This window comes from Thalassophryne amazonica, chromosome 11 (assembly GCF_902500255.1).
Source record: "Thalassophryne amazonica chromosome 11, fThaAma1.1, whole genome shotgun sequence".
In the NCBI taxonomy this organism is placed as follows: Eukaryota; Metazoa; Chordata; class Actinopteri; order Batrachoidiformes; family Batrachoididae; genus Thalassophryne; species Thalassophryne amazonica.
This window is the reverse complement of record NC_047113.1, coordinates 8,377,419-8,404,084: the sequence shown is the minus strand read 5'-3', so window position 1 is coordinate 8,404,084 and position 26,666 is coordinate 8,377,419. Positions and strand designations below refer to the sequence as shown.

Sequence of the window (26,666 nt, the reverse complement as noted above, 5' to 3'; positions counted from 1 at the left end):
ACTCAGCTGCAAATATTACTTATTTATAAATGTACCTGGAACCTAAAAGTATTCCTTTTTTAAAAAAAATTATCAACCTTTTTGCCTTGGAAAAACAATCATGCAATGATTCATAGGATTGTTGTATCCTACTTTTGTGGATACTTTGTCTTGAACTTCAGCTGATTCACAAGTAGTCTTTGAAGTGGGACGCCTAGTCACACAGTGTCAAGTCTGGAGAGCATGCACTGGTGCTGTGCTCCATCACATCCACAATACCACAGAACTGCCTTGGATGGTGGATGGAAACCACCTAAGCATACAATAGGTCCATTCCCACATCTCTAAATTATTGAATCATCTATCTGCTGCGTCCAGGTGAAACATGGGTGTCCCATCCCCCTTTAATCAGCGACTCTAGTCATACCACTTATGAAGTAAATGACTGACGATTACAGCCTTCAAAGCTTGCAGCCATTGAAGTGCGGTACAGTCTTTGTCACAGTGAAAGACTGGGACCTTCTGAAATGTTATGCGTGAAAATGACAACAGGTTTTACCTATAATTTAGCACAGGGGTGGGCAACTTGTTTCAGAAAGGGCCAGAGGGTGCAGGTTTTCTTTGCAGCCACTGACTCCACCAGGTGATTTCACTCATTAACTGATTCCATCTACTCAAAGTGATATTAATGAGTGAAATCACCTGGTGGAGTCAGTGGCTACAAAGAATCAAATCAAATCAATTTTATTTAAATAGCGCCAAATCACAACAAACAGTTGCCCCAAGGCGCTTTATATTGTAAGGCAAAAGCCATACAATAATTACAGCAAAAACCCCAACGGTCAAAACGATCCCCTGTGAGCAAGCACTTGGCGACAGTGGGAAGGAAATCTCCCTTTTAACAGGAAGAAACTTCCAGCAGAACCAGGCTCAGGGAGGGGCAATCTTCTGCTGGGACTGGTTGGGGCTGAGGGGAGAGAATCAGGAAAAAGACATGCTGTGGAGGGGAGCAGAGATCAATCACTAATGATTAAATGCAGAGTGGTGCATACAGAGCAAAAAGAGAAAGAAACACTCAGTGCATCATGGGAACCCCCCAGCAGTCTAAGTCTATAGCAGCATAACTAAGGGATGGTTCAGGGTCACCTGATCCAGCCCTAACTATAAGCTTTGGCAAAAAGGAAAGTTTTAAGCCTAATCTTAAAAGTAGAGAGGGTGTCTGTCTCCCTGATCTGAATTGGGAGCTGGTTCCACAGGAGAGGAGCCTGAAAGCTGAAGGCTCTGCCTCCCATTCTACGCTTACAAACCCTAGGAACTACAAGTAAGCCTGCAGTCTGAGAGCGAAGCCTTCTTACCTTATAGGTAAGAAGAAGAATTTTAAATTCTATTCTAGAATTAACAGGAAGCCAATGAAGAGAGGCCAATATGGGTGAGATATGCTCTCTCCTTCTAGTCCCTGTCAGTACTCTAGCGCCAGCATTTTGAATTAACTGAAAGCTTTTCAGGGAACTTTTAGGACAACCTGATAATAATGAATTACAATAGTCCAGCCTAGAAGAAATAAATGCATGAATTAGCTTTTCAGCATCACTCTGAGACAAGACCTTTCTGATTTTAGAGATATTGCGCAAATGCAAAAAAAGCAGTCCTACATATTTGCTTAATATGCGCATTGAAGGACATATCCTGATCAAAAATGACTCCAAGATTTCTCACAGTATTACTAGAGAAAACCTGCACCCTCTGGCCCTTTCTGGAACAAGTTGACCACCCCTGATTTAGCACCTCAGTAAAGTACAATTCTAATTACAAAAATAGCTCACAATAGCAAATTATGATCATGCTTAGATATGTTGATGCAGAATTTGGTGATAAGTCACAATTTCCCATTTACACACACACACACACACACATACAAAAAAATCAGTTCTGGTTGGTTCACTTTCACATTTGTTTTATGTGCATCTGCAATGTGTGTACTTCCCCAGCCTTGGCTGAGAAGGTAACCTTTGTTGGATTAGCATCCCATCCAAGAGGAGTCATAGACTCAGGTCTGCTGCACACTATGAATCCGGGAATAAGCTGCGGCGTCGCCGACTGAACAGTCACCGCTAAAAATCGGTCCGCCCAGCCTTCACTGTGCATGCGTCATTTCAGAGCATCAACAGCAATTCACCGATTATCACCTTGCTTCTGCTTCAAACTTCCTCCAGTCATCATCTATCTCAGCGACAGATACTTGAAGCTTTTGTACAACAATCATTTCCACATAAATTCAGCATTATTTCATCATAAAAGACAGAGGAAGTGGTCAGAGCACAGCAGCAGCATGTCTGTCTATCTAATATATTATCATATATTATAAATCATCTGCTTTTATTTATTTGTGTGTTTGTCTGTTTGTTAGCAGGATTACATCAAAACTACTGCATTTTGATTTTGATGAAATTGTCACCACAGGTAGATATTAGGCCAGAGAAGACTCCATTAAATTTTGGAGGTGATCCGGATTCTGGATCAATATTTCACTTTATAAAGGCTTTGAAGGATTACGTCAAAACTACTTCACAGATTCTCACCATATCTTCACCACAGATAGATCTTAGGGGCCATGGAAGACTGCTGAATTTTGGCGGTGCTCCGGATCTGTATTCTGGCTCAGGAATTGGTTGGGAGTGATCCAATCAATATGCAGGTTCTGCTGCAGAAAGATACAACATCACGATGTAAAACCAAGATCTGGAAGACACTATTTTGTTTCAGCTTGTGAATTAAATATTGCAACATCTCGATCAGTCGGACTCTTCTGGATCAGTATGCAATTATTTGTATTTGTGTTGTGGAATCCGGATCCAGGTAAAGTCCGGGTCACGATGTTAATGACGTATCTTTTATTCTGAGTCCTTGCCAACCCTTGGAGGATGTCTCCCATTGCTCTTGTTGTTATTATATCACATATCTGATCTCCATTCTACAAACACTGGTGTTCTGGCAAGCCAAAAGACAACACTGCAGTTGTATTACAGTAACTGTTGGAGTGGTAGCTTTGACAGTGGAGATGCATCAACAGACATGTGACTGACAATAGTCACTTCATGTCCAAAACTAAGCACACTTGCTGTCAGTCACTACTTTTTCTTGTTTGAACTGTATTTGAAGGACTGGGAGGAGTTTATGCTGTGACAGAGGAAACTGAAACTTGAGACAAAGTTGTATTGATAACACATCTGCAGTATGTCTGTTTCCTTTTTAAAAACCTGCATAATATCTTCCACTGTCTTGGCTGCTGCACCCTAAATTAAAGAGGAAGATCACATGTACTTATCATCAAAACAACGTGGATTCAGAAGCAGTCGCAGTCTGCAGAGGGTTCAGACGAGGCAGAGAGGTGGAGGACACACGCACGCTGAACCACTGCCAGTGACCACGAGCAACATTCAGTCTGTGCACTGGGGAATTTACCGGTAAGGAAAACTTGCAAGAGCTCATCCTTTTATTTATCATTCCAAAAATGGAATTACAGAGGAAAATAAACTGGTGAGTTAAAGTACCATCATATATCTGTCACGTCTGGTAGCATGAGCTGGTGTTATGCTTCACTGCATCTGCATGTATCTGTAATGCAGAATAAATTCACTGAATCACAACGTCAAATACTTTGTGTTTTGAGTCCAAATACTTTTATTTTGCACGCATCACACTCTAACAAACAGAAACTGCAAAAATAAAGCCTGTGATGGCTTAATGAACGAACAAACTGATGAACTGCAAATATCCAATTAAAGTACATTTTATTCACACACAAACAGTTAAAAAGGATTGTTGTTAAAAAAAATTACATTTCTTTGTATTAATGCAGATGAATGTCATCAAATCACAATAGAAAAGACACAAGATGCTAGAAAGGTTTAAACCTGACCCAACCTAATTATTGAGAAGTATTCCGGTTAACTTCCAGGATAATTTTAACTCTGATGTCTTAGCCTTCTTCACTCGTACCCGCACACTGGTTCACACACCGACGTCTTCCTGAAATTGAATTGCACTGGGTGTTCCTTCACATGTATATTCAGATGCAATTCAAATGAGGAATTTATTCATCTGGGAGATCACTGTTGTTTTATGTACTCCATTATGAGTGATTTTATCTAATCTCTTATTGTGGCTTTAGGCTGAAAGTTTTCCTTGAAATTCCATTGCAGGATATTTCTGTGTAGCATCTCCCACGAAAGTGATGACTTTCGGTTTCAGTGAAAAATCCCAAAACAAATGTAAGAGCTGTTTATAAACACAAAATTTTACACCCTGTTTTAGGACATCACACTGTCTTGACACCAGCTTAAGCAAAACTTATTTTAGCGTCATTAAATGTATGATTAGAGTTTTAATGTTTTTAAACTTAAAACGCAGATTTAAGGTTAGTGTATATGTATGTATATATGTGTGTATGTGTGTGTGTACAGTTGTATGCAAAGGTTTGGGCATTCCTGATCATTTTCATGATTTTCCTTTATAAATCATTGGTTGTCTGGATCAGAAATTTCAGTTAAATATATTGTATAGCAGATGAATACACTGATATTTGAGAAGTGAAATGAAATGTCGAGTATTTACAGAAAGTGTGCAATAATTATTTAAACAAAATTAGGCAGGTGCATAAATTTGGGCACCCTTGTCATTTTATTGATTTGAATACATTTAGCACTAATTATTGGAACACAAAATTGGTTTGAGCTCAGTGACCCTTGACCTCCTTACACAGGTGAATCCAATCATGAGAAAGGGTATTTAAGGTGGCCATTTACAAATGTTTCCCTCTAAACAAGCCTCTAAACAACTCTCAAATGACCTGAAAACAAAAATGATGGAAATCATTGGGGGTGCCCAAACTTTTACATACAAATGTATGTTGTTTTTCCCACACTGCCATCAAATACCCACAGTTCTGTGTGCAACACATGCTCAACATATTGCAAAAGGTGGAAACAACTGGATTTGTCATGGAAATACTTTGTGCTCTGAAAGCAGTATACAGCCTGATCACATTGCCAAGGAGGAGACTGTTGGCCACATTATATATGTGGTTTCTGGGTTAATCTTGTAAACATAATAATACTAGAACTTGAGTGTGTGTAATTTGGTGTCTGTTGATGTTGTGTCAGTTGTCTGTTCAGACAAACGCTAAATCATTCTTACTGTCATCCAGCAGATTAAATCTAGGGGTGTGTCGACTCGAATTGGATTTTACTGATCTTGTCGCATCAAGTAAACCTGATTTACTCAGTCAGTGCACATTTTATTTCAGTTGTTTCACAGGTTTAATACAGAGCCACAGTGCAGGTTCTAAAAACACATTAATTCACTATAAATTCACTATAAATACAGGTCACACAGATCAGCAGTGCACGGCAGGTCCACTTTGTTTGATAGCATGGTACTAATGCAGCAAAAACAGCCAGTGCACCTGCAGTGCATGTTTGAAAAGTAGATTAAGTCCTTGTCTTTAAATATGCAACAAGTCGAATTTATTCACACAAATCATTATCGGACCACCCACATTTCATGAAAATGTCAAAATTTAGTGTCTCCTGAAATCCAAGCATTATGATGTTGGTTTATTTTTGAAACAACTTGTAAAAATACTGCTCATTTTCGTCAAGAGAGCATATTTATTTGGGGGAAATTTTCTTTTTACTGCCATCTGTAGAAGCACGTGTGTGTGAGCATGCATGAGCTTTTAAACAGACTGGAAGTTACCTTGATGCGAAGTGTGACGCTGTTGTCTGTGAAATGTCTTGCAAATCATTTCAGAAGTCTTATCATGTTACAAAAACAGCGTTTTTCATTTTAGAAGTGTTTATTTCTCATTACCTTTTACAGAAAATATGAAACATCTTAGATTTACACATAAATGCCATGGTTGTGTATATGGATGTGTTTCACTTTTGTGTATAGTTAACTATACACAAAAAAGGCAACAAAAACAATTATGTAGTTCACTATGCTCTTGTAATGATATAAGCAAAAATGAATAAAATGAGGGGAGAGAAGGCTAGATGATGTGTAGCAAATAACTTTCGGTGAGCAACACTGGTTAGAAAGGATGAAGTGACAGGATGAAGGGTGGAAAGGCAGTTGGTACAGATGACATGACACTGGGGACATGGAAATGGTATGGAGAGATGGCAGTGGAATTTGTACTGGTACCGGAATTTGTATCCTTTTGTGCCCCTTCACACATAATACAAGACACAGAAACTGAAAGAAAATCCGCAAACCAAACACGAAATGGAGAACCACCAAACATTCCACCTGCTGTCGTGAGGGACGCAGTGTCGCACAGGCGTGCATGACACACTGGCAACAGTTTTGTGCACGCTCGTGCACATGCACAAACACAGTGCAATCAGCTGGAATGTGTTGAACCACATCGCACCTCTGCTGTGGAGAACAAATCAAAACCACACACCATAAAAAAACTGCATTTTATTGAATCCCTCTTAACGAGCGGACAATACAGTATGCACCGTCTGTTCCTCTGTATATGACCCATGGTCACAGACCTACAGTCATGAAATGACATGAATGAAGCAGTGCGCTGTTACGTCCACCCGGGTATATAAATAATAAATACAATCACCGGACACTGATAGATGAGATATTGGTGTATAATTAGTGAAAATAACTGGGTTGATGTAAATAATTAAAAGGGGGCCCAATACAGAACCCTGCAGTTAATCAACTCACACACACAGCCCCACCGACCACTGATGGACAAAGTGGAGCTCACTCCCACCCGGGTCATGCCAGTCTGTGGGCCCCGTGCCCCGCCTCGCTGGAGGAGTTTCATTCATCCAGGAATATTTTAGGGGGAAATCCACACTTTGAGTGCGCTGTAGTGTGTGATCACAGTGCAGTGTCAGAGGTTACAAAGTGGCTGATTTTTGATTATGACTCGGGAATTCTCACGCTTGTCTTTACCGAGGGACTGCAAATACAGAAGCACATTGTACGGAAGCGATTACACACACACACACACACACACACTCACACAATAAATAAATAAATAAAAATAGCCTGACGTCATAATTACGAGATCCTGATGTCATAATTATGAGATCTTTTCTTGTAATTGCGAGATCCTGATGTCGTAATTGTGAGATCCTGATGTTGTAATTATGAGATCTTTTCTCGTAATTATGAGATCCTGATGTTGTAATTAGGAGATATTTTTTCTGAATTATGAGATCTTTTCTCATAATTGTGAGATCCTGATGTCATAATTGCAAGATCCTGATGTCGTAATTATGAGATCTTTTCTCATAATTACAAGATGCTGATGTCGTAATTACAAGATCCTGATGTCGTAATTACGAGATCTTTTGGAATGGATGGATGGATAGCTTTATTTGGAATGAAGAGGTCCAGGAAAGCATAAGGAGAAAGAGGTTGGCGAAAAAGTTTTGGGATAGTCGGAGAGATGAAGAAAGTAGACAGGAGTACAAGGAGATGCGGCGTAAGGCGAAAGAGAAGTAGCAAAAGCAAAGGAAAAGGCATATTGCGAGCTGTACAAGAAGTTGAATAGTAAGGAAGGAGAAAAGGACTTGTACCGATTGGCCAGACAAAGGGACAGAGCTGGAAAGGATGTGCAGCAGGTTAGGGTGGTAAAAGATGCACATGGTAATGTGGTGACAAGTGAGGAGTGTGTGCTGAGAAGGTGGAGGGAATATTTTGCAGAGTTGATGAATAAAGAAAATGAGCAAGAGAAAAGGCTGGATGATGTGGTGAGAGTAAATCAGGAAGTACAAGAGATTAGCAAGGAAGAAGTGAGGGCTGCTATGAAGAGTATGAAGAGTGGAAAGGCAGTCGTCCAGTTGTCCAGATGACATTCCAATAGAGGCATGGAAATGTCTAGGAGAGATGGCAGTAGAGTTTCAAACCAGATTATTTAATAACATCTTGGAAAGTGAGAGCATGCCTGAGGAGTGGAGACGAAGTGTGCTGGTTCCTATTTTCAAGAACAAGGGTGATGTGCAGAGCTGCAGTAACTACAGAGGCATAAAGCTGATCAGCTACAGCATGAAGTTATGGGAAAGAGTAGTAGAAGCTAGGCTTAGAAAACAGGTGAAGATCTGTGAGCAGCAATATGGTTTCATGCCGAGAAAGAGCACTACAGATGCAATGTTTGCTCTGAGAATACTGTTGGAAAAGTACAGAGAAGGACAGAAAGAGTTACACTGTGTGTTTGTGGACTTAGAAAAAGCTTATGATAGGGTGCCAAGAGAAGAGTTGTGGTATTGTATGAGGAAGTCTGGAATGGCAGAGAAGTATGTTAGGGTAGTGCAGGACATGTACAAGAATAGTGTGACAGCAGTGAGATGCGCAGTCGGAATGACAGACTCATTCAAGGTGGAGGTGGGATTACACCAAGGATCAGCTCTGAGTCCTTTCTTGTTTGCAGTGGTGATGGACAGGTTGACGGATGAGATCAGACAGGAGTCCCCATGGACTATGATGTTTGCAGATGACGTGATCTGTAGTGAGAGTAGAGAGCAAGTTGAGTCTAGTCTGGAGAAGTGGAGATATGCTTTGGAGAGAAGGGGAATGAAAGTCAGTAGAAGCACGACTGAGTACATGTGTGTGAATGAGAGGGAGCCCAGTGGAATAGTGCAGTTACAAGGAGTAGAAGTGGTGAAAGTAGATGAGTTTAAATATTTGGGGTCAACTGTTCAAAGTAATGGAGAGTGTGGTAGAGAGGTGAAGAAGAGAGTGCAGGCAGGGTGGAGTGGGTGGAGAAAGGTGGCAGGAGTGATTTGTGACCGAAGAATATCAGCAAGGGTGAAGGGGAAAGTTTACAAAACAGTAGTGAGGCCAGCTATGTTGTATGGTTTAGAGACAGTGGCACTAACAAAAAGACAGGAGGCAGAGCTGGAGGTGGCAGAGATGAAGATGTTGAGATTCTCTTTGGGAGTGACAAGAATGGACAAGATTAGGAATGAACATATCAGAGGGACAGCTCAGGTGGGACGGTTTGGAGACAAAGTCAGAGAGGCGAGATTGAGATGGTTTGGATATGTGCAGAGGAGGGACCCAGTGTATATAGGGAGAAGGATGCTGAGGATGGAGCCACCAGGCAGGAGGAGAAGAGGGAGACCAAAGAGGAGGTTCATGGATGTGCTGAGAGAGGACATGCAGGTGGTTGGTGTGACAGAGGAAGATACAGAGGACAGGGTGAGATGGAAATGATTGATCTGCTGTGGCGACCCCTAACGGGAACAGCCGAAAGACAAAGAAGAAGGATGGATAGCTTTATTATCATTGTCATTACAACAACGAGATTTCCACACTCACATTCCACAGACAAACAGCAATTAATCCACAATTATTACTTGTTTACCGTAATAATGGCACACATCAGAATTAAGACAACACATGTACATTTGACATTGTTTATGTGCACTAAACTAAACTAAAAGTAAATGAGTCCACCCACCACTTTAATCATATTTTAGATCTTGTTCTGACTTATGGTATGGAAATAGAAGACTTAACAGTATTCCCTGAAAACTCCCTTTTGTCTGATCATTTTTTAATAACATTTACATTTACCCTGATGGACTACCCTGCAGTGGGGAATAAGTTTCATTACACTAGAAGTCTTTCAGAAAGCGCTGTAACTAGGTTTAAGGATATGATTCCTTCTTTATGTTCTCTAATGTCATATACCAACACAGAGCAGAGTAGCTACCTAAACTCTGTAAGGGAGTTAGAGTATCTTGTCAATAGTTTTACATCCTCATTGAAGACAACTTTGGATGCTGTAGCTCCTCTGAAAAAGAGAGCTTTAAATCAGAAGTGTCTGACTCCGTGGTATAACTCACAAACTCGTAGCTTAAAGCAGATAACCCGTAAGTTGGAGAGAAAATGGCGTCTCACTAATTTAGAAGATCTTCACTTAGCCTGGAAAAAGAGTTTGTTGCTCTATAAGAAAGCCCTTCGTGAAGCTAGGACATCTTTCTACTCATCACTAATTGAAGAAAATAAGAACAACCCCAGGTTTCTTTTCAGCACTGTAGCCAGGCTGACAAAGAGTCAGAGCTCTATTGAGCTGAGTATTCCATTAACTTTAACTAGTAATGACTTCATGACTTTCTTTGCTAACAAAATTTTGACTATTAGAGAAAAAATTACTCATAACCATCCCAAAGATGTATCGTTATCTTTGGCTGCTTTCAGTGATGCCGGTATTTGGTTAGACTCTTTCTCTCCGATTGTTCTGTCTGAGTTATTTTCATTAGTTACTTCATCCAAACCATCAACATGCTTATTAGACCCCATTCCTGCCAGGCTGCTCAAGGAAGTCCTACCATTATTTAATGCTTCAATCTTAAATATGATCAATCTATCTTTGTTAGTTGGTTATGTACCACAGGCCTTTAAGGTGGCAGTAATTAAACCATTACTTAAAAAACCATCACTTGACCCAGCTATCTTAGCTAATTATAGGCCAATCTCCAACCTTCCTTTTCTCTCAAAGATTCTTGAGAGGGTAGTTGTAAAACAGCTAACTGATCACCTGCAGAGGAATGGTCTATTTGAAGAGTTTCAGTCAGGTTTTAGAATTCATCATAGTACAGAAACAGCATTAGTGAAGGTTACAAATGATCTTCTTATGGCTTCGGACAGTGGACTTATCTCTGTGCTTGTTCTGTTGGACCTCAGTGCTGCTTTTGATACTGTTGACCATAAAATTTTATTACAGAGATTAGAGCATGTCATAGGTATTAAAGGCACTGCACTGCGGTGGTTTGAATCATATTTGTCTAATAGATTACAGTTTGTTCATGTAAATGGGGAATCTTCTTCACAGACTAAAGTTAATTATGGAGTTCCACAAGGTTCTGTGCTAGGACCAATTTTATTCACTTTATACATGCTTCCCTTGGGCAGTATTATTAGACGGTATTGCTTAAATTTTCATTGTTACGCAGATGATACCCAGCTTTATCTATCCATGAAGCCAGAGGATACGCACCAATTAGCTAAACTGCAGGATTGTCTTACAGACATAAAGACATGGATGACCTCTAATTTCCTGCTTTTAAACTCAGATAAAACTGAAGTTATTGTACTTGGCCCCACAAATCTTAGAAGCATGGTGTCTAACCAGATCGTTACTCTGGATGGCATTTCCCTGATCTCTAGTAATACTGTGAGAAATCTTGGAGTTATTTTTGATCAGGATATGTCATTCAAAGCGCATATTAAACAAATATGTAGGACTGCCTTTTTGCATTTACGCAATATCTCTAAAATCAGAAAGGTCTTGTCTCAGAGTGATGCTGAAAAACTAATTCATGCATTTATTTCCTCTAGGCTGGACTATTGTAATTCATTATTATCAGGTTGTCCTAAAAGTTCCCTAAAAAGCCTTCAGTTGGTTCAGAATGCTGCAGCTAGAGTACTGACGGGGACTAGCAGGAGAGAGCATATCTCACCCGTGTTGGCCTCCCTTCATTGGCTTCCTGTTAATGCTAGAATAGAATTTAAAATTCTTCTTCTTACTTATAAGGTTTTGAATAATCAGGTCCCATCTTATCTTAGGGACCTCGTAGTACCATATTACCCCATTAGAGCGCTTCGCTCTCAGACTGCGGGCTTACTTGTAGTTCCTAGGGTTTGTAAGAGTAGAATGGGAGGCAGAGCCTTCAGCTTTCAGGCTCCTCTCCTGTGGAACCAGCTCCCAATTCAGATCAGGGAGACAGATACCCTCTCTACTTTTAAGATTAGGCTTAAAACTTTCCTTTTCGCTAAGGCTTATAGTTAGGGCTGGATCGGGTGACCCTGGACCATCCCTTGGTTATGTTGCTTTAGACGTAGACTGTGTTTCATAATTATTGTATGGCCTTGCCTTGCAATGTGGAGCGCCTTGGGGCAACTGTTTGTTGTGATTTGGCGCTATACAAGAAAAAAGTTGATTGATTGATTGATAAACTTGAAACAGTCCATTTTCCAAATTGAGGCAATGTGAGTGTGTGGTAGCCGCTTTAACTGGAGTCGCGCCGCCGCCAGCTTGGGGGAAACGGGGACCTGCTGCAGCTAAAAACTGCGCAGCCCCTGCAGGAGAAGGGGTGGCGTGAGCGGTGGCGGTGTGTGATGGGGGAGCAGGAAGGGAGGTGAAGGGAAAAAAATGGAGCATGCTTCAGTCTTTTGTCCATGTGTAAATCTGTCAGTTTATTGTCTTTGTGGGTTGAGATAAGAATGGAGCCGAATACTCTCACCAAGGCCTGAATAAATTCCTCTGGAGGTAAACAGTGGGCAATTTGTACTTCAGGCTCGATAAGCCTGGAGTGTTGTGGTTGAGCAGTGAAAAACACTTTTTTAACAGTTCAACTTGAACAACCAAATCCCAATTATTAATTAAGAATATTCCCAATTATGAATTAAGAATATTCACCGGCCTCTGAAACCTTCAACTTCAACTGCAAGGCACACATGCGCTCCAAGATGTCATCCAATTTGCGTCTGAGTTCAAGAGTCATCGCAGTCTGAGAATGCACTAACTTGCCAACCTCGTTAATCATGACGGACAAGCGAGGGGCCGTGGTTCTTGATGCTGCCATCTTGCCAATTTTCTGGTAGATCAGGGCAGCACATAAGCCAAAAAGTACCAGCCCTGCTACCATAAGACCAAAAATGAATAAATCCTCGACGTCCTCAACGGAGAAAGGCTCCAAGCATGCCACACACCAAGAGCTCCAGGAGTCGAGAGTCGAGATATGTTCCATCTGGGCAGGTAGGATCCCCCGGTCCTGACCTTCTTGTAGAAAAATGGTGTCAATAGTGTTCAGAGACCAGCTGATCAATTCCATGGTAAATCCAATAGTAGTCCAATAGATCCAGTATCCAATATAATTTGAGGAATTCACAGTCTGGTGAAGTATGGACTTGAAGGTTAAAGCAGAAAGCAGAGACAAGGGAGACTGGAGGAGATGTGACCGCCCTCGTCGTAGTCCCAAGCTGTTTTTTTTTCGGAATTATGAGATCTTTTCTCGTAATTACGAGATCAGCGGTCAATTTTTTGTTTGTTTGTTTGTTTGTTTGATCCAGCGAATGCAATACACTTACGTAAGTTCATGCACTTGAATCAAAGTTTTCTGTGTCAGTTTTGTTTTCCAGGTTTTTTTTTTTTGTTGTTGTTGTTTCTGAATTCTTTTTCAGATCATTTTCACAAGTGCTTTTTGGCACTTGGTGTCTGACTGATAACTGGAAGACAGGCAAACAGGCATAAAATTGGAACATTCATCCAATTTTGGTTTTGTAGGTAAATCCATAACAGAAAAATGAGAGTGAATGAGGCACCTTTGTATCACTTTTACAACCCCTGGCAAAAATTATGGAATCACTGGCCTCAGAGGATGTTCATTCAGTTGTTTAATTTTGTAGAAAAAAGCAGATCACAGACATGACACAAAACTAAAGCCATTTCAAATGGCAACTTTCTGGCTTTAAGAAACACTATAAGAAATAAAGAAAAAAAGGCAGTCAGTAACGGTTACTTTTTTAGACCAAGCAGAGGAAAAAAATATGGAATCACTCAATTCTGAGGAAAAAATTATGGAATCACCCTATAAATTTTCATCCCCCAAATTAACACCTGCATCAAATCAGATCTGCTCATTGACATTGACCCTATGTGTCTTTTTGCAAGGAATGTTTTTGCAGTTTTTGCTCTATGGCAAGATGCATTATCATCTTGAAAAATGATTTCATCATCCCCAAACATCCTTTCAATTGTCCAAAATATCAACATAAACTTGTGCATTTATTGATGATGTAATGACAGCCATCTCCCCAGTGCCTTTACCTGACATGCAGCCCCATATCATCAATGACTGTGGAAATTTACATGTTCTCTTCAGGCAGTCATCTTTATAAATCTCATTGGAAAGGCACCAAACAAAAGTTCCAGCATCATCACTTTGCCCAATGCAGATTTGAGATTCATCACTGAATATGACTTTCATCCAGTCATCCACAGTCCACAATTGCTTTTCCTTAGCCCATTGTAACCTTGTTTTTTTCTGTTTAGGTGTTAATGATGCCTTTCGTTTAGCTTTTCTGTATGTAAATCCCATTTGCTTTAGGCAGTTTCTTACAGTTCGGTCATAGACGTTGACTCCAGTTTCCTCCCATTCGTTCCTCATTTGTTTTGTTGTACATTTTTCGATTTTTGAGACATATTGCTTTAAGTTTTCTGTCTTGACGCTTTGATGTCTTCCTTGGTCTACCAGAATGTTTGCCTTTAACAACCTTCCCATGTTGTTTGTATTTGGTCCAGAGTTTAGACACAGCTGGCTGTGAACAACCAACATCTTTTGCAACATTGCATGATGATTTACTCTATTTTAAGAGTTTGATAATCCTCTCCTTTGTTTCAATTGACATCTCTCATGTTGGAGCCATGATTCATGTCAGTCCACTTGGTGCAACAGCTCTCCAAGGTGTGATCACTCCTTTTTAGATGCAGACTAATGAGCAGATCTGATATGATGCAGGTGTTAGTTTTGGGGATGAAAATTTACAGGGTGATTCCATAATTTTTTTCCTCAGAATTGAGTGATTCCATATTTTTTTCCTCTGCTTGGTCTAAAAAAGTAACCGTTACTGACTGCCACAATCTTTTTTTCTTGATTTCTTATAGTGTTTCTTAAAGCCAGAAAGTTGCCATTTGAAATGACTTTAGTTTTGTGTCATGTCTGTGATCTGCTTTTTTTCTACAAAATTAAACAACTGAATGAACATCCTCTGAGGCCGGTGATTCCATAATTTTTGCTAGGGGTTGTATATTTTGTATCACCAGTAATACAGCTTCATGATGAAGTGCTATAGAGGAAGATTTTCTTAATTGATAACTGATGTCAATAAAGACATATTCAGTGGCAGCTTTACCATCAGAGAGCCTCATCCACAACCACCACAAAAGACTCCACGCTGTCGTTGATGTTAAAGGGGCAACACACAGTATTAAGAACAGTTGTATGTAAACTTTTGATAAATGTAATTTGGATAGTTTCTGTTGTCATTAAGTTTAAAAGAGTGAACACAGTTGTTTGACAATAAATGGCTTTACCCAACCACTAACCATGAATGAAAGAACAGTTTTACGTTATTCATATTATCTGAAAAATTGCCAATTTAAAAAAAAAAAACACAAAGATTCTGTGAGGGTATGTAAACTTTTGAACAGAACTGTTTAATGAATGAATAATTTTTTTGGCACACACACACACACACAAATTCACCACACTAGGTGCTGAAAAAAAAAACCAAAATGTACACCAAATATTTCAATATTAAATTCAAAATGTCGACAAAATCCACAAATTTATTTTTTTTTCAAATTTATTAATTTATATAGCACCAATTCACGACAAAATCATCTCAAGGTGCTTCACACAACATTTAACAAACAATTAAAAATTTAAAACACAATAAAAAGACGACCATAAAAGAATACAAGAATAAAAACATATCATAACACATAATAATGATAAAACAGGGAAAACAAATGAGTCTTTAAACGTGACTTAAAATTCTCCACAGTATCTGACTGCCGAATGTGTGCCGGGAGATCATTCCACGGAGGTGTGGCACAATAAGAGAAAGCTCTGTGACTGGCAGACTTTTTATTCACCCTGGGAACACACAGAAGTCCTGCACCCTGAGAACGCAGGGCCCGAGTTGGTACATAGGCAGACAAACAGTAATATTGAGAAGTGAAATGAAGTTTATAGGATTTACAGAAAGTGTGCAATAATTCTTTAAATAAAATTAGGCAGAAGCATAAATTTGGGCACCCCAACAGAAAAAATACATCAATATTTAGTAGATCCTCCTTAAGCAGAAATAACAACCTCTAAATGCTTCCTATAGATTCCAATGAGAGTCTGGATTGTGGTTGAAGGTATTCTGGACAATTCTTCTTTACAAAACATCTCAGGTTTGTTGGTTTCCGAGCATGGACAGCCCGCTTAAAATCACACCACAGATTTTCAATAATATTCAGGTCTGGGGACTGAGATGGCCATTCCAGAACATTGTACTTGTTCCTCTGCATGAATGCCTTAGCAGATTTTGAGCAGTGTTTAGGGTCGTTGTTTTGTTGAAAGATCCAGCCCCGTCGCAACTTCAACTTTGTCACTGATTTATGAACATTGTTCTCAAGAATCTGCTGATATTGACTGGAATCCATGTGACCCTCAATTTTAACAAGATTCCCAGTACCTGCACTGGCCACACAGCCCCACAGCATGATGGAACCACCTCCAAAGTTTACTGTAGGTCGCAAGAGTTTTTCTTGGAATACTGTATTCTTTTTCAGCCATGCATACCACCCCTTGTTACGTCCAAATAACTCAATTTTAGTTTCATCATTCCACAGCACCTTATTCCAAAATGAAGCTGGCTTGTCCACATGTGCTTTAGCATACCTCAAGCAACTCTGTGGTGTGTATGCAGAAAAGGCTTCCTCTGCATTACTCTCCCATACAGCACTTCCTTCTGCAAAGTGCACTGTATAGTTGAACGATGCACAGAGACACTATCTGCAGCAAGATCATGTTGTAGGTCTTTGGAGCAGGTCTGTGGGTTGATTATGACTGTTCTCACCATCCTTTGCTTCAGCTTATCTGAGATTTATCTTGGCCTGCCACTTCAGGCCTTAACTAGTACTGTGCCTGTGGTCTACCATTTCCTCACTATGTTCCTCACAGTGGAAACTGACAGCTGAAAACTTTGAGATAACTTTTTGTATCCTTCCCCTAAACCATGATGTTGAACAGTCTTTGTTTTCAGGTCATCTGAGAGGTGTTTAGTTGCCACTCATTAGAAGAGATGCAAAGAGGAGAAACATTTGTAAATGGCCACCTTAAATACCCTTTCTCATGAATGGATTCACCTGTGTAAGGAGGTCAAGGGTCAATGAGCTTACCAAACCAATTTTGTGTTCCAATAATTAGTGCTAAATATATTCAAATCAATAAAATGACAAGGGTGCCCAAATTTATGCACCTGCCTAATTTTGTTTAAATAAATATTGCACACTTTCTGTAAATACTAGAAACTTCATTTCACTTCTCAAATATCAGCGTGTTCATCTGTTATACAATATATTTAACTGAAATTTATGATCCAGACAACCAACCAACCAACCAACCAACCAACCAACCAACTTTTTTCTTATATAGCGCCAAATCACAACAAACAGTTGCCCCAAGGCGCTCCATATTGTAAGGCAAGGTCATACAATAATTATGAAAAACCCCAACGGTCAAAACGACCCCCTATGAGCAAGCACTTGGCCACAGTGGGAAGGAAAAACTCCCTTTTAACAGGAAGAAACCTCCAGCAGAACCAGGCTCAGGGAGGGGCAGTCTTCTGCTGAGACTGGTTGGGGCTGAGGGAAAGAACCAGGAAAAAGACATGCCGAGAAGGGGGGCAGAGATCGATCACTAATGATTAAATGCAGAGTGATGCATACGGAGCAAAAAGAGAAAGAAACAGTGCATCATGGGAACCCCCCCCCCACAGTCTACATCTAAAGCAACATAACCAAGGGATGGTCCAGGGTCACCCGATCCAGCCCTAACTATAAGCCTTAGCGAAAAGGAAAGTTTTAAGCTTAATCTTAAAAGTAGAGAGGGTATCTGTCTCCCTGATCTGAATTGGGAGCTGGTTCCACAGGAGAGGAGCCTGAAAGCTGAAGGCTCTGCCTCCCATTCTACTCTTACAAACCCTAGGAACTACAAGTAAGCCCGCAGTCTGAGAGTGAAGAGCTCTAATGGGGTAATATGGTACTACGAGGTCCCTAAGATAAGATGGGACCTGATTATTCAAAACCTTATAAGTAAGAAGAAGAATTTTAAATTCTATTCTAGAATTAACAGGAAGCCAATGAAGAGAGGCCAACACGGGTGAGATATGCTCTCTCCTGCTAGTCCCCGTCAGTACTCTAGCTGCAGCATTCTGAACCAACTGAAGGCTTTTTAGGGAACTTTTAGGACAACCTGATGATAATGAATTACAATAGTCCAGCCTAGAGGAAATAAATGCATGAATTAGTTTTTCAGCATCACTCTGAGACAAGACCTTTCTGATTTTAGAGATATTGCGTAAATGCAAAAAGGCAGTCCTACATATTTGTTTAATATGCGCTTTGAATGACATATCCTGATCAAAAATGACTCCAAGATTTCTCACAGTATTACTAGAGATCAGGGAAATGCCATCCAGAGTAACGATCTGGTTAGACACCATGCTTCTAAGATTTGTGGGGCCAAGTACAATAACTTCAGTTTTATCTGAGTTTAAAAGCAGGAAATTAGAGGTCATCCATGTCTTTATGTCTGTAAGACAATCCTGCAGTTTAGCTAATTGGTGTGTGTCCTCTGGCTTCATGGATAGATAAAGCTGGGTATCATCTGCATAACAATGAAAATTTAAGCAATACCGTCTAATAATACTGCCTAAGGGAAGCATGTATAAAGTGAATAAAATTGGTCCTAGCACAGAACCTTGTGGAACTCCATAATTAACTTTAGTCTGTGAAGAAGATTCCCCATTTACATGAACAAACTGTAATCTATTAGACAAATATGATTCAAACCACCGCAGTGCAGTGCCTTTAATACCTATGACATGCTCTAATCTCTGTAATAAAATTTTATGGTCAACAGTATCAAAAGCAGCACTGAGGTCCAACAGAACAAGCACAGAGATAAGTCCACTGTCCGAAGCCATAAGAAGATCATTTGTAACCTTCACTAATGCTGTTTCTGTACTATGATGAATTCTAAAACCTGACTGAAACTCTTCAAATAGACAATTCCTCTGCAGGTGATCAGTTAGCTGTTTTACAACTACCCTCTCAAGAATCTTTGAGAGAAAAGGAAGGTTGGAGATTGGCCTATAATTAGCTAAGATAGCTGGGTCAAGTGATGGCTTTTTAAGTAATGGTTTAATTACTGCCACCTTAAAGGCCTGTGGTACATAACCAACTAACAAAGATAGATTGATCATATTTAAGATTGAAGCATTAAATAATGGTAGGACTTCCTTGAGCAGCCTGGCAGGAATGGGGTCTAATAAACATGTTGATGGTTTGGATGAAGTAACTAATGAAAATAACTCAGACAGAACAATCGGAGAGAAAGAGTCTAACCAAATACCGGCATCACTGAAAGCAGCCAAAGATAACGATACATCTTTGGGATGGTTATGAGTAATTTTTTCTCTAATAGTCAAAATTTTGTTAGCAAAGAAAGTCATGAAGTCATTACTAGTTAAAGTTAATGGAATACTCAGCTCAATAGAGCTCTGACTCTTTGTCAGCCTGGCTACAGTGCTGAAAAGAAACTTGGGGTTGTTCTTATTTTCTTCAATTAGTGATGAGTAGAAAGATGTCCTAGCTTTACGGAGGGCTTTTTTATAGAGCAACAAACTCTTTTTCCAGGCTAAGTGAAGATCTTCTAAATTAGTGAGACGCCATTTCCTCTCCAACTTACGGGTTATCTGCTTTAAGCTACGAGTTTGTGAGTTATACCACGGAGTCAGACACTTCTGATTTAAAGCTCTCTTTTTCAGAGGAGCTACAGCATCCAAAGTTGTCTTCAATGAGGATGTAAAACTATTGATGAGATACTCTAACTCCCTTACAGAGTTTAGGTAGCTACTCTGCTCTGTGTTGGTATATGACATTAGAGAACATAAAGAAGGAATCATATCCTTAAACCTAGTTACAGCGCTTTCTGAAAGACTTCTAGTGTAATGAAACTTATTCCCCACTGCAGGGTAGTCCATCAGGGTAAATGTAAATGTTATTAAAAAATGATCAGACAGAAGGGAGTTTTCAGGGAATACTGTTAAGTCTTCTATTTCCATACCATAAGTCAGAACAAGATCTAAAATATGATTAAAGTGGTGGGTGGACTCATTTACTTTTTGAGCAAAGCCGATAGAGTCTAATAATAGATTAAATGCAGTGTTGAGGCTGTCATTCTCAGCATCTGTGTGGATGTTAAAATCGCCCACTATAATTATCTTATCTGAGCTAAGCACTAAGTCAGACAAAAGGTCTGAAAATTCACAGAGAAACTCACAGTAACGACCAGGTGGACGATAGATAATAACAAATAAAACTGTTTTTTGGGACTTCCAATTTGGATGGACAAGACTAAGAGACAAGCTTTCAAATGAATTAAAGCTCTGTCTAGGTTTTTGATTAATTAATAAGCTGGAATGGAAGATTGCTGCTAATCCTCCGCCCCGGCCCGTGCTACGAGCATTCTGACAGTTAGTGTGACTCGGGGGTGTTGACTCATTTAAACTAACATATTCATCCTGCTGTAACCAGGTTTCTGTTAGGCAGAATAAATCAATACGTTGATCAATTATTATATCATTTACCAACAGGGACTTAGAAGAGAGAGACCTAATGTTTAATAGACCACATTTAACTGTTTTAGTCTGTGGTGCAATTGAAGGTGCTATATTATTTTTTTCTTTTTGAATTTTTATGCTTAAATAGATTTTTGCTGGTTATTGGTGGTCTGGGAGCAGGCACCGTCTCTACGGGGATGGGGTAATGAGGGGATGGCAGGGGGAGAGAAGCTGCAGAGAGGTGTATAAGACCACAGCTCTGCCTCCTGGTCCCAACGCTAGACAGTCACAGTTTGGAGGATCCAAAAAAATTGGCCAGATTTCTAGAAATGAGAGCTGCTCCCTCTAAAGTGGGATGGATGCCGTCTCTCCTAACAAGACCAGGTTTTCCCCAGAAGCTTTGCCAATTATCAATGAAGCCCACCTCATTTTTGGACACCACTCAGACAGCCAGCAATTCAAGGAGAACATGCGGCTAAACATGTCACTCCCGGTCTGATTGGGGAGGGGCCCAGAGAAAACAACAGAGTCCGACATTGTTTTTTGCAAAGTTACACACCGATTTAATGTTAATTTTAGTGACCTCCGATTGGCGTAACCGAGTGTCATTACTGCCGACGTGAATTACAATCTTACCAAATTTACGCTTAGCCTTAGCCAGCAATTTCAAATGTCCTTCGATGTCGCCTGCTCTGGCCCCCGGAAGACAATTGACAATGGTTGCTGGTGTCGCCAACTTCACATTTCTTAAAACAGAGTCGCCAACAACCAGAGTTTGATCCTCGGCGAGTGTATCGTCGAGTGGGGAAAAACGGTTAGAGATGTGAACGGGTTGGCGGTGTACACGGGGCTTCTGTTTAGGGCTACGCTTCCTCCTCACAGTCACCCAGTCAGCCTGCTTTCCCGACTGCACGGGATCTGCCAGGGGGGAACTAACGGCGGCTAAGCTACCTTGGTCCGCACCGACTACAGGGGCCTGGCTAGCTGTAGAATTTTCCACGGTGCGGAGCCGAGCCTCCAATTCGCCCAGCCTGGCCTCCAAAGCTACGAATAAGCTGCACTTATTACAAGTACCGTTACTGCTAAAGGAGGCCGAGGAATAACTAAACATTTCACACCCAGAGCAGAAAAGTACGGGAGAGACAGGAGAAGCCGCCATGCTAAAACCGGCTAAGAGCTAGTAGCTGCGCTAAGCTAGCGGATTCCCAAAAACACACAAAGTGAATAATGTGCAAATAATCCAGAGGTGATTCAGCAGGAGTGCCCCAATCAAGGCACCAAACAGGCCATGAAGCAGCACAGGCAACGCACGACAACAGCGAACGCACGACAACGGTGCTAAAATAAAATAAAAATAAAAAAAATAAAAACGAAAGCGTTAGCAAGCTAGTTAGCTTGCCAACGCTAATGAAAGTTAGCTGATAAAAGTGCTCCGTCGCGATGTTTCGACCGTTAGAGGTCTTCCTTAGGCGTTGGAGCACAGTAAAAAAGTTAAAAAAAAGTAAAAAGGTAAAAAAGTAAAAAAGTCTTGAAAAAGACTGTTAGTTCAAGTCCAAAGCAGCAGGTAGCAGTCTCTGTGTAAACAGTCCCAACAGAGAGCCAAAATTCTGATGCAATCTCACTCCGAAGACCAAGTCATAGCATGACTTGCTGACTGATTCGCCGACTGTCGAATGACTCAGTGTAAACCAATGATTTATAAAGGAAAATCATGGAAATTATCAGGGATGCCCAAACCTTTGCATATAACTGTACACACACACACACATATATATATATATATACACTCAACAAAAATATAAACGCAACACTTTTGGTTTTGCTCCCATTTTGTATGAGATGTACTCAAAGATCTAAAACTTTTTCCACATACACAATATCACCATTTCCCTCAAATATTGTTCATAAACCAGTCTAAATCTGTGATAGTGAGCTCTTCTCCTTTGCTGAGATAATCCATCCCACCTCACAGGTGTGCCATATCAAGATGCTGATTAGACACCATGATTAGTGCACAGGTGTGCCTTAGACTGCCCACAATAAAAGGCCACTCTGAAAGGTGCAGTTTTGTTTTATTGGGGGGGATACCAGTCAGTATCTGGTGTGACCACCATTTGCCTCATGCAGTGCAACACATCTCTTTCACATCATCTGTGAAGAAAACACCTCTCCAACGTGCCAAACGCCAGCAAATGTGAGCATTTGCCCACTCAAGTCGGTTACGACGACGAACTGGAGCCAGGTCGAGACCCCGATGAGGACGACGAGCATGCAGATGAGCTTCCCTGAGATGGTTTCTGACAGTTTGTGCAGAAATTCTTTGGTTATGCAAACCGATTGTTTCAGCAGCTGTCCGAGTGGCTGGTCTCAGACGATCTTGGAGGTGAACATGCTGGATGTGGAGGTCCTGGGCTGGTGTGGTTACACGTGGTCTGCAGTTGTGAGGCTGGTTGGATGTACTGCCAAATTCTCTGAAACGCCTTTGGAGACGGCTTATGGTAGAGAAATGAACATTCAATACACGAGCAACAGTTCTGGTTGACATTCCTGCTGTCAGCATGCCAATTGCACGCTCCCTCAAATCTTGCGACATCTGTGGCATTGTGCTGTGTGATAAAACTGCACCTTTCAGAGTGGCCTTTTATTGTGGGCAGTCTAAGGCACACCTGTGCACTAATCATGGTGTCTAATCAGCATCTTGATATGGCACACTTGTGAGGTGGGATGGATTATCTCAGCAAAGGAGAAGTGCTCACTATCACAGATTTAGACTGGTTTGTGAACAATATTTGAGGGAAATGGTGATATTGTGTATGTGGAAAAAGTTTTAGATCTTTGAGTTCATCTCATACAAAATGGGAGCAAAACCAAAAGTGTTGCGTTTATATTTTTGTTGAGTGGATTATAAAATGCACCAGACTATAAATCTCACCTGTCAAAAAATGCCTCTTGGAGAGGAGAAAACACATTTAGGTCTCATCGGAATGGAAAAGGTGCACTGGATTATAAGGTACTTTATTTCTTAATAAATGCTCCTTACACTCATACATAATACAGCACCCTGACATCAGGGTGAATGTGACATTATGGTAAAGCGTCTGATGCAGATGGAAAAGTGCTATATAAATGCAGTCTTTTTACCATTTACAGTCACGCATGTCTTCTTTTAATATGCATAATATAAAATTAAAAAATCACCCTTTTTTTGTGTTCTGCAGAAAAATGAAGTTCAACTTTCTTATCTCTGTTTTGTCAGACATGCTGTCATGTGACAGGAAACATTGTAGAACGTGCAATCTATCTTCAAAACAATCAACCACAACACACACTGTGGAGATTTTAATCTGTCTGCACTTTTTTTTACAGTTGGCTACATGGTGTCACCTCTTTAATGTGTGTGTGTGTGTGTGTGTGTGTGTGTGTCTCTCTCTGTTTGTGAGGCCAGAAATGGATCAAGCAAATGTGAGCAAAAGCGCAGTGAACTACTCTCCTGTTTGTCCGTCCATTGATGACTTCCGTAACCAGGTCTACTCGACGTCGTACTCCCTCATCACCGTCTTCGGCCTGCTTGGGAACAGCTTCGCCCTGGTGGTGCTGATCAAAACTCACCGCCAGAACTCGCCCTTCCATATCTACATGATCAATCTGGCCGTGTCGGACCTGCTGTGTGTTTGCACGCTGCCGCTGCGTGTCATTTACTATGTCCACAAGGGCCAGTGGACTATGGGGGATTTCCTCTGTAGGATCAGTTCCTACTCTCTCTATGTCAACCTCTACTGCAGTATCTACTTCATGGCCGCCATGTCTGTCACACGTTTCCTAGCAATTGTCTTTCCAGTGCAGAATATCCGATTGGTGACAGAACGTCGCACACGGCTAGTGTGCGTGGGTATCTGGGTATTCATCTGTGCTTTGTCCTCACCTTTGCTAATGTCTGGACAGACTTTTGACAGCCATACAAATGAAACCAAGTGTTTTGAGCCGCCAACGGAAAAAGGCGTGCAGAGACTCATAACAATGAATTATTTTTCTCTGGTTCTGTGCTTTGCATTGCCCTTCTCTATCATCTTGTTGTGCTATGCTGGTATCATTCGCACCCTACTATCCCGTACCCATGTAGCCCGACAACAGAGCAGCTTAGCTACTAAAGCCATCCGCATGATTGTCATTGTCTTGTTGACCTTCTTCATCAGTTTCATGCCATACCACGTGCAGCGCACAGTCCACCTCAACTTCTTGGCCCGGAAAGACACTTCTTGCTCAGAGAAGATTGCCATGCAAAAGTCTGTTGTGGTGACTCTGTGCCTGGCTGCTGCCAATTCATGTTTTGATCCGCTGCTTTATTTTTTTTCTGGTGAGAGCTTCCGTAGTCGCCTGTCCTCCGGCCACTATTCAATGAGGGCCAGCAGACAGCACCGTGAAGACCAGTGTTTTGCTCTCAAAGGAGAGTCTGGAGAAAACCACCAACCTCCAACTTAACATGTTCCAGTACGATGATCAATTAGATCAGAAGATGTTAAAGAGCCCCGCACTGACATTAAAGGAACACATCTAAATTTATCATTAAAGTGGAAAAGAGCACCTTCACAAAACTAGTTCAACTTTATTGTGTTGTACTTGAACTTTTCCAAGTGCCCTATGGATACAGTGTGGTACAGTGTGAAATTTGATTCCATACGTTTGGTACCATTGCACTCTGCACACACACAGGCACGCACACATACATGCACGCGCACATGCACACACGTCCTCGTGCACACACACACACGTGGGCATGATCATGTGTGCACATGTGCGTGTGCGATCATGAAGAGAGAAGAAAAGCTGGACTTATTTCTGACGTGATTTTTTTTCCGCTGCACTGAGGACATACACAGTCTCCTTTTGGTAGTACACGCATGCACAAGCGCCGACCAGGTTGCGTGTGTGTGCGCACTCGCGAGGGACAACGACTCTCCCGAGGCATAATTTGATTGAGCTAACTGGCGCTGCTAATTCTTGTAAGACACACACACACACATACACACACAACAAATCCACTGTGCTGTCTGGAGGCTGTGAGCAGGAAGAGAGAAAGAAAAGCTGGACTCATTTCTGACGTGATTTGTTTTTTGCTGCACTGAGGACACACACAGTCGACCGAGCTGGTTGCACATGTGTGTGCGTGCGCGCGGGGGACGACACAATGATTTGATTGAGCTAACTGACGCTGCTTGTAACATACATACACACACACACACACAAAATCCACTCTGCTGTAAGCCGTCTGGATGCATGAAGACCTGTTCACATGAAACATTGATGTGATTTTTGGCTAGACTGAGGAACGACACAAAGTCTTTTTTTTAATGGAAGTCCAAAGTCAGTGCACAGCATCACTGGACTACATGTCACAGTGGAACACCAAAATGTAAGTCCCTTTTAATGTTTATAAATTAATAAAATATCAAATGACAAGGATCTATTTTAGCCGTTATATAAAACAAATAATGACTGTTTTTACATTCTTTCAATGGAATGAATATTTAATATTTAACTCATAACCATTTGTTATTTGTATAATGAATCAGCTACAAAAGTGTTTAAAACTTCACACACAATGCTCAGAAGAATTTACATATTTAAGTGATGCTTGCTGGAGAACTGTTGCTCTAGCAACAAGAGCGTACATTCTCTATACCCGCCTATGCCAGTTAAGTGTCACGGGGGAGCTGGAGGCTGTCCCAGCAGTCAGTGTCAAACTATGCACAAACCAAATGAGACACAGCTGGACATAAACATCTCATAACTCTCAAAAAACAAAACACTGAAATCAAAGCCTGAATACATTTTTGGAATCCACTTATCGTGTTAATGGTCACAGGGCGTGTCCCAGCAGTCGGTGGGCAAGAGTCGGAGTAAATCCTGGACAGTATAGCAGTCTGTCTACACCGGTCTAGATTGACAGGCAGTCACACAAAAGGTCAATTAAAAGTTCACCTAATCTGCATGTCTTTGGAAGTGGGAGGAAGCTGAAACACCCGGAGGGAAACCACACAAACATGGGGAACAATGCAATCTCCACAAAGAAAAGACCGTCCCATGCATAATGAAGTGATACAGAGGAGGACTTTCTTTCACCAAAGCATCAAATGTAAAACTTTCAGGTCTTGTTTTTAAGACAGTCCTCCTCTATACCATTTCATCATGAAGCTGAATAACTGGGGATACAAAATGCAAAACATGTACTATGCACAATTTCCTCATTC

The 26,666-nt window shown here is 40.9% G+C and overlaps 1 protein-coding gene across 1 annotated transcript; it reads left to right on the top strand.

Moving 5' to 3' along the window:
* Positions 1–3,283: 3,283 nt before the first annotated feature.
* On the top strand, positions 3,284–25,034 carry cysltr1 (cysteinyl leukotriene receptor 1). The gene is made up of 2 exons (XM_034181462.1): positions 3,284–3,443; positions 23,864–25,034. The coding sequence occupies exon 2, from the start codon at positions 23,866–23,868 to the stop codon at positions 24,895–24,897; it is 1,032 nt and encodes a 343-aa protein (XP_034037353.1). The 5' UTR covers positions 3,284–3,443; positions 23,864–23,865; the 3' UTR covers positions 24,898–25,034.
* The last annotated feature ends 1,632 nt before the right edge of the window (positions 25,035–26,666 follow it).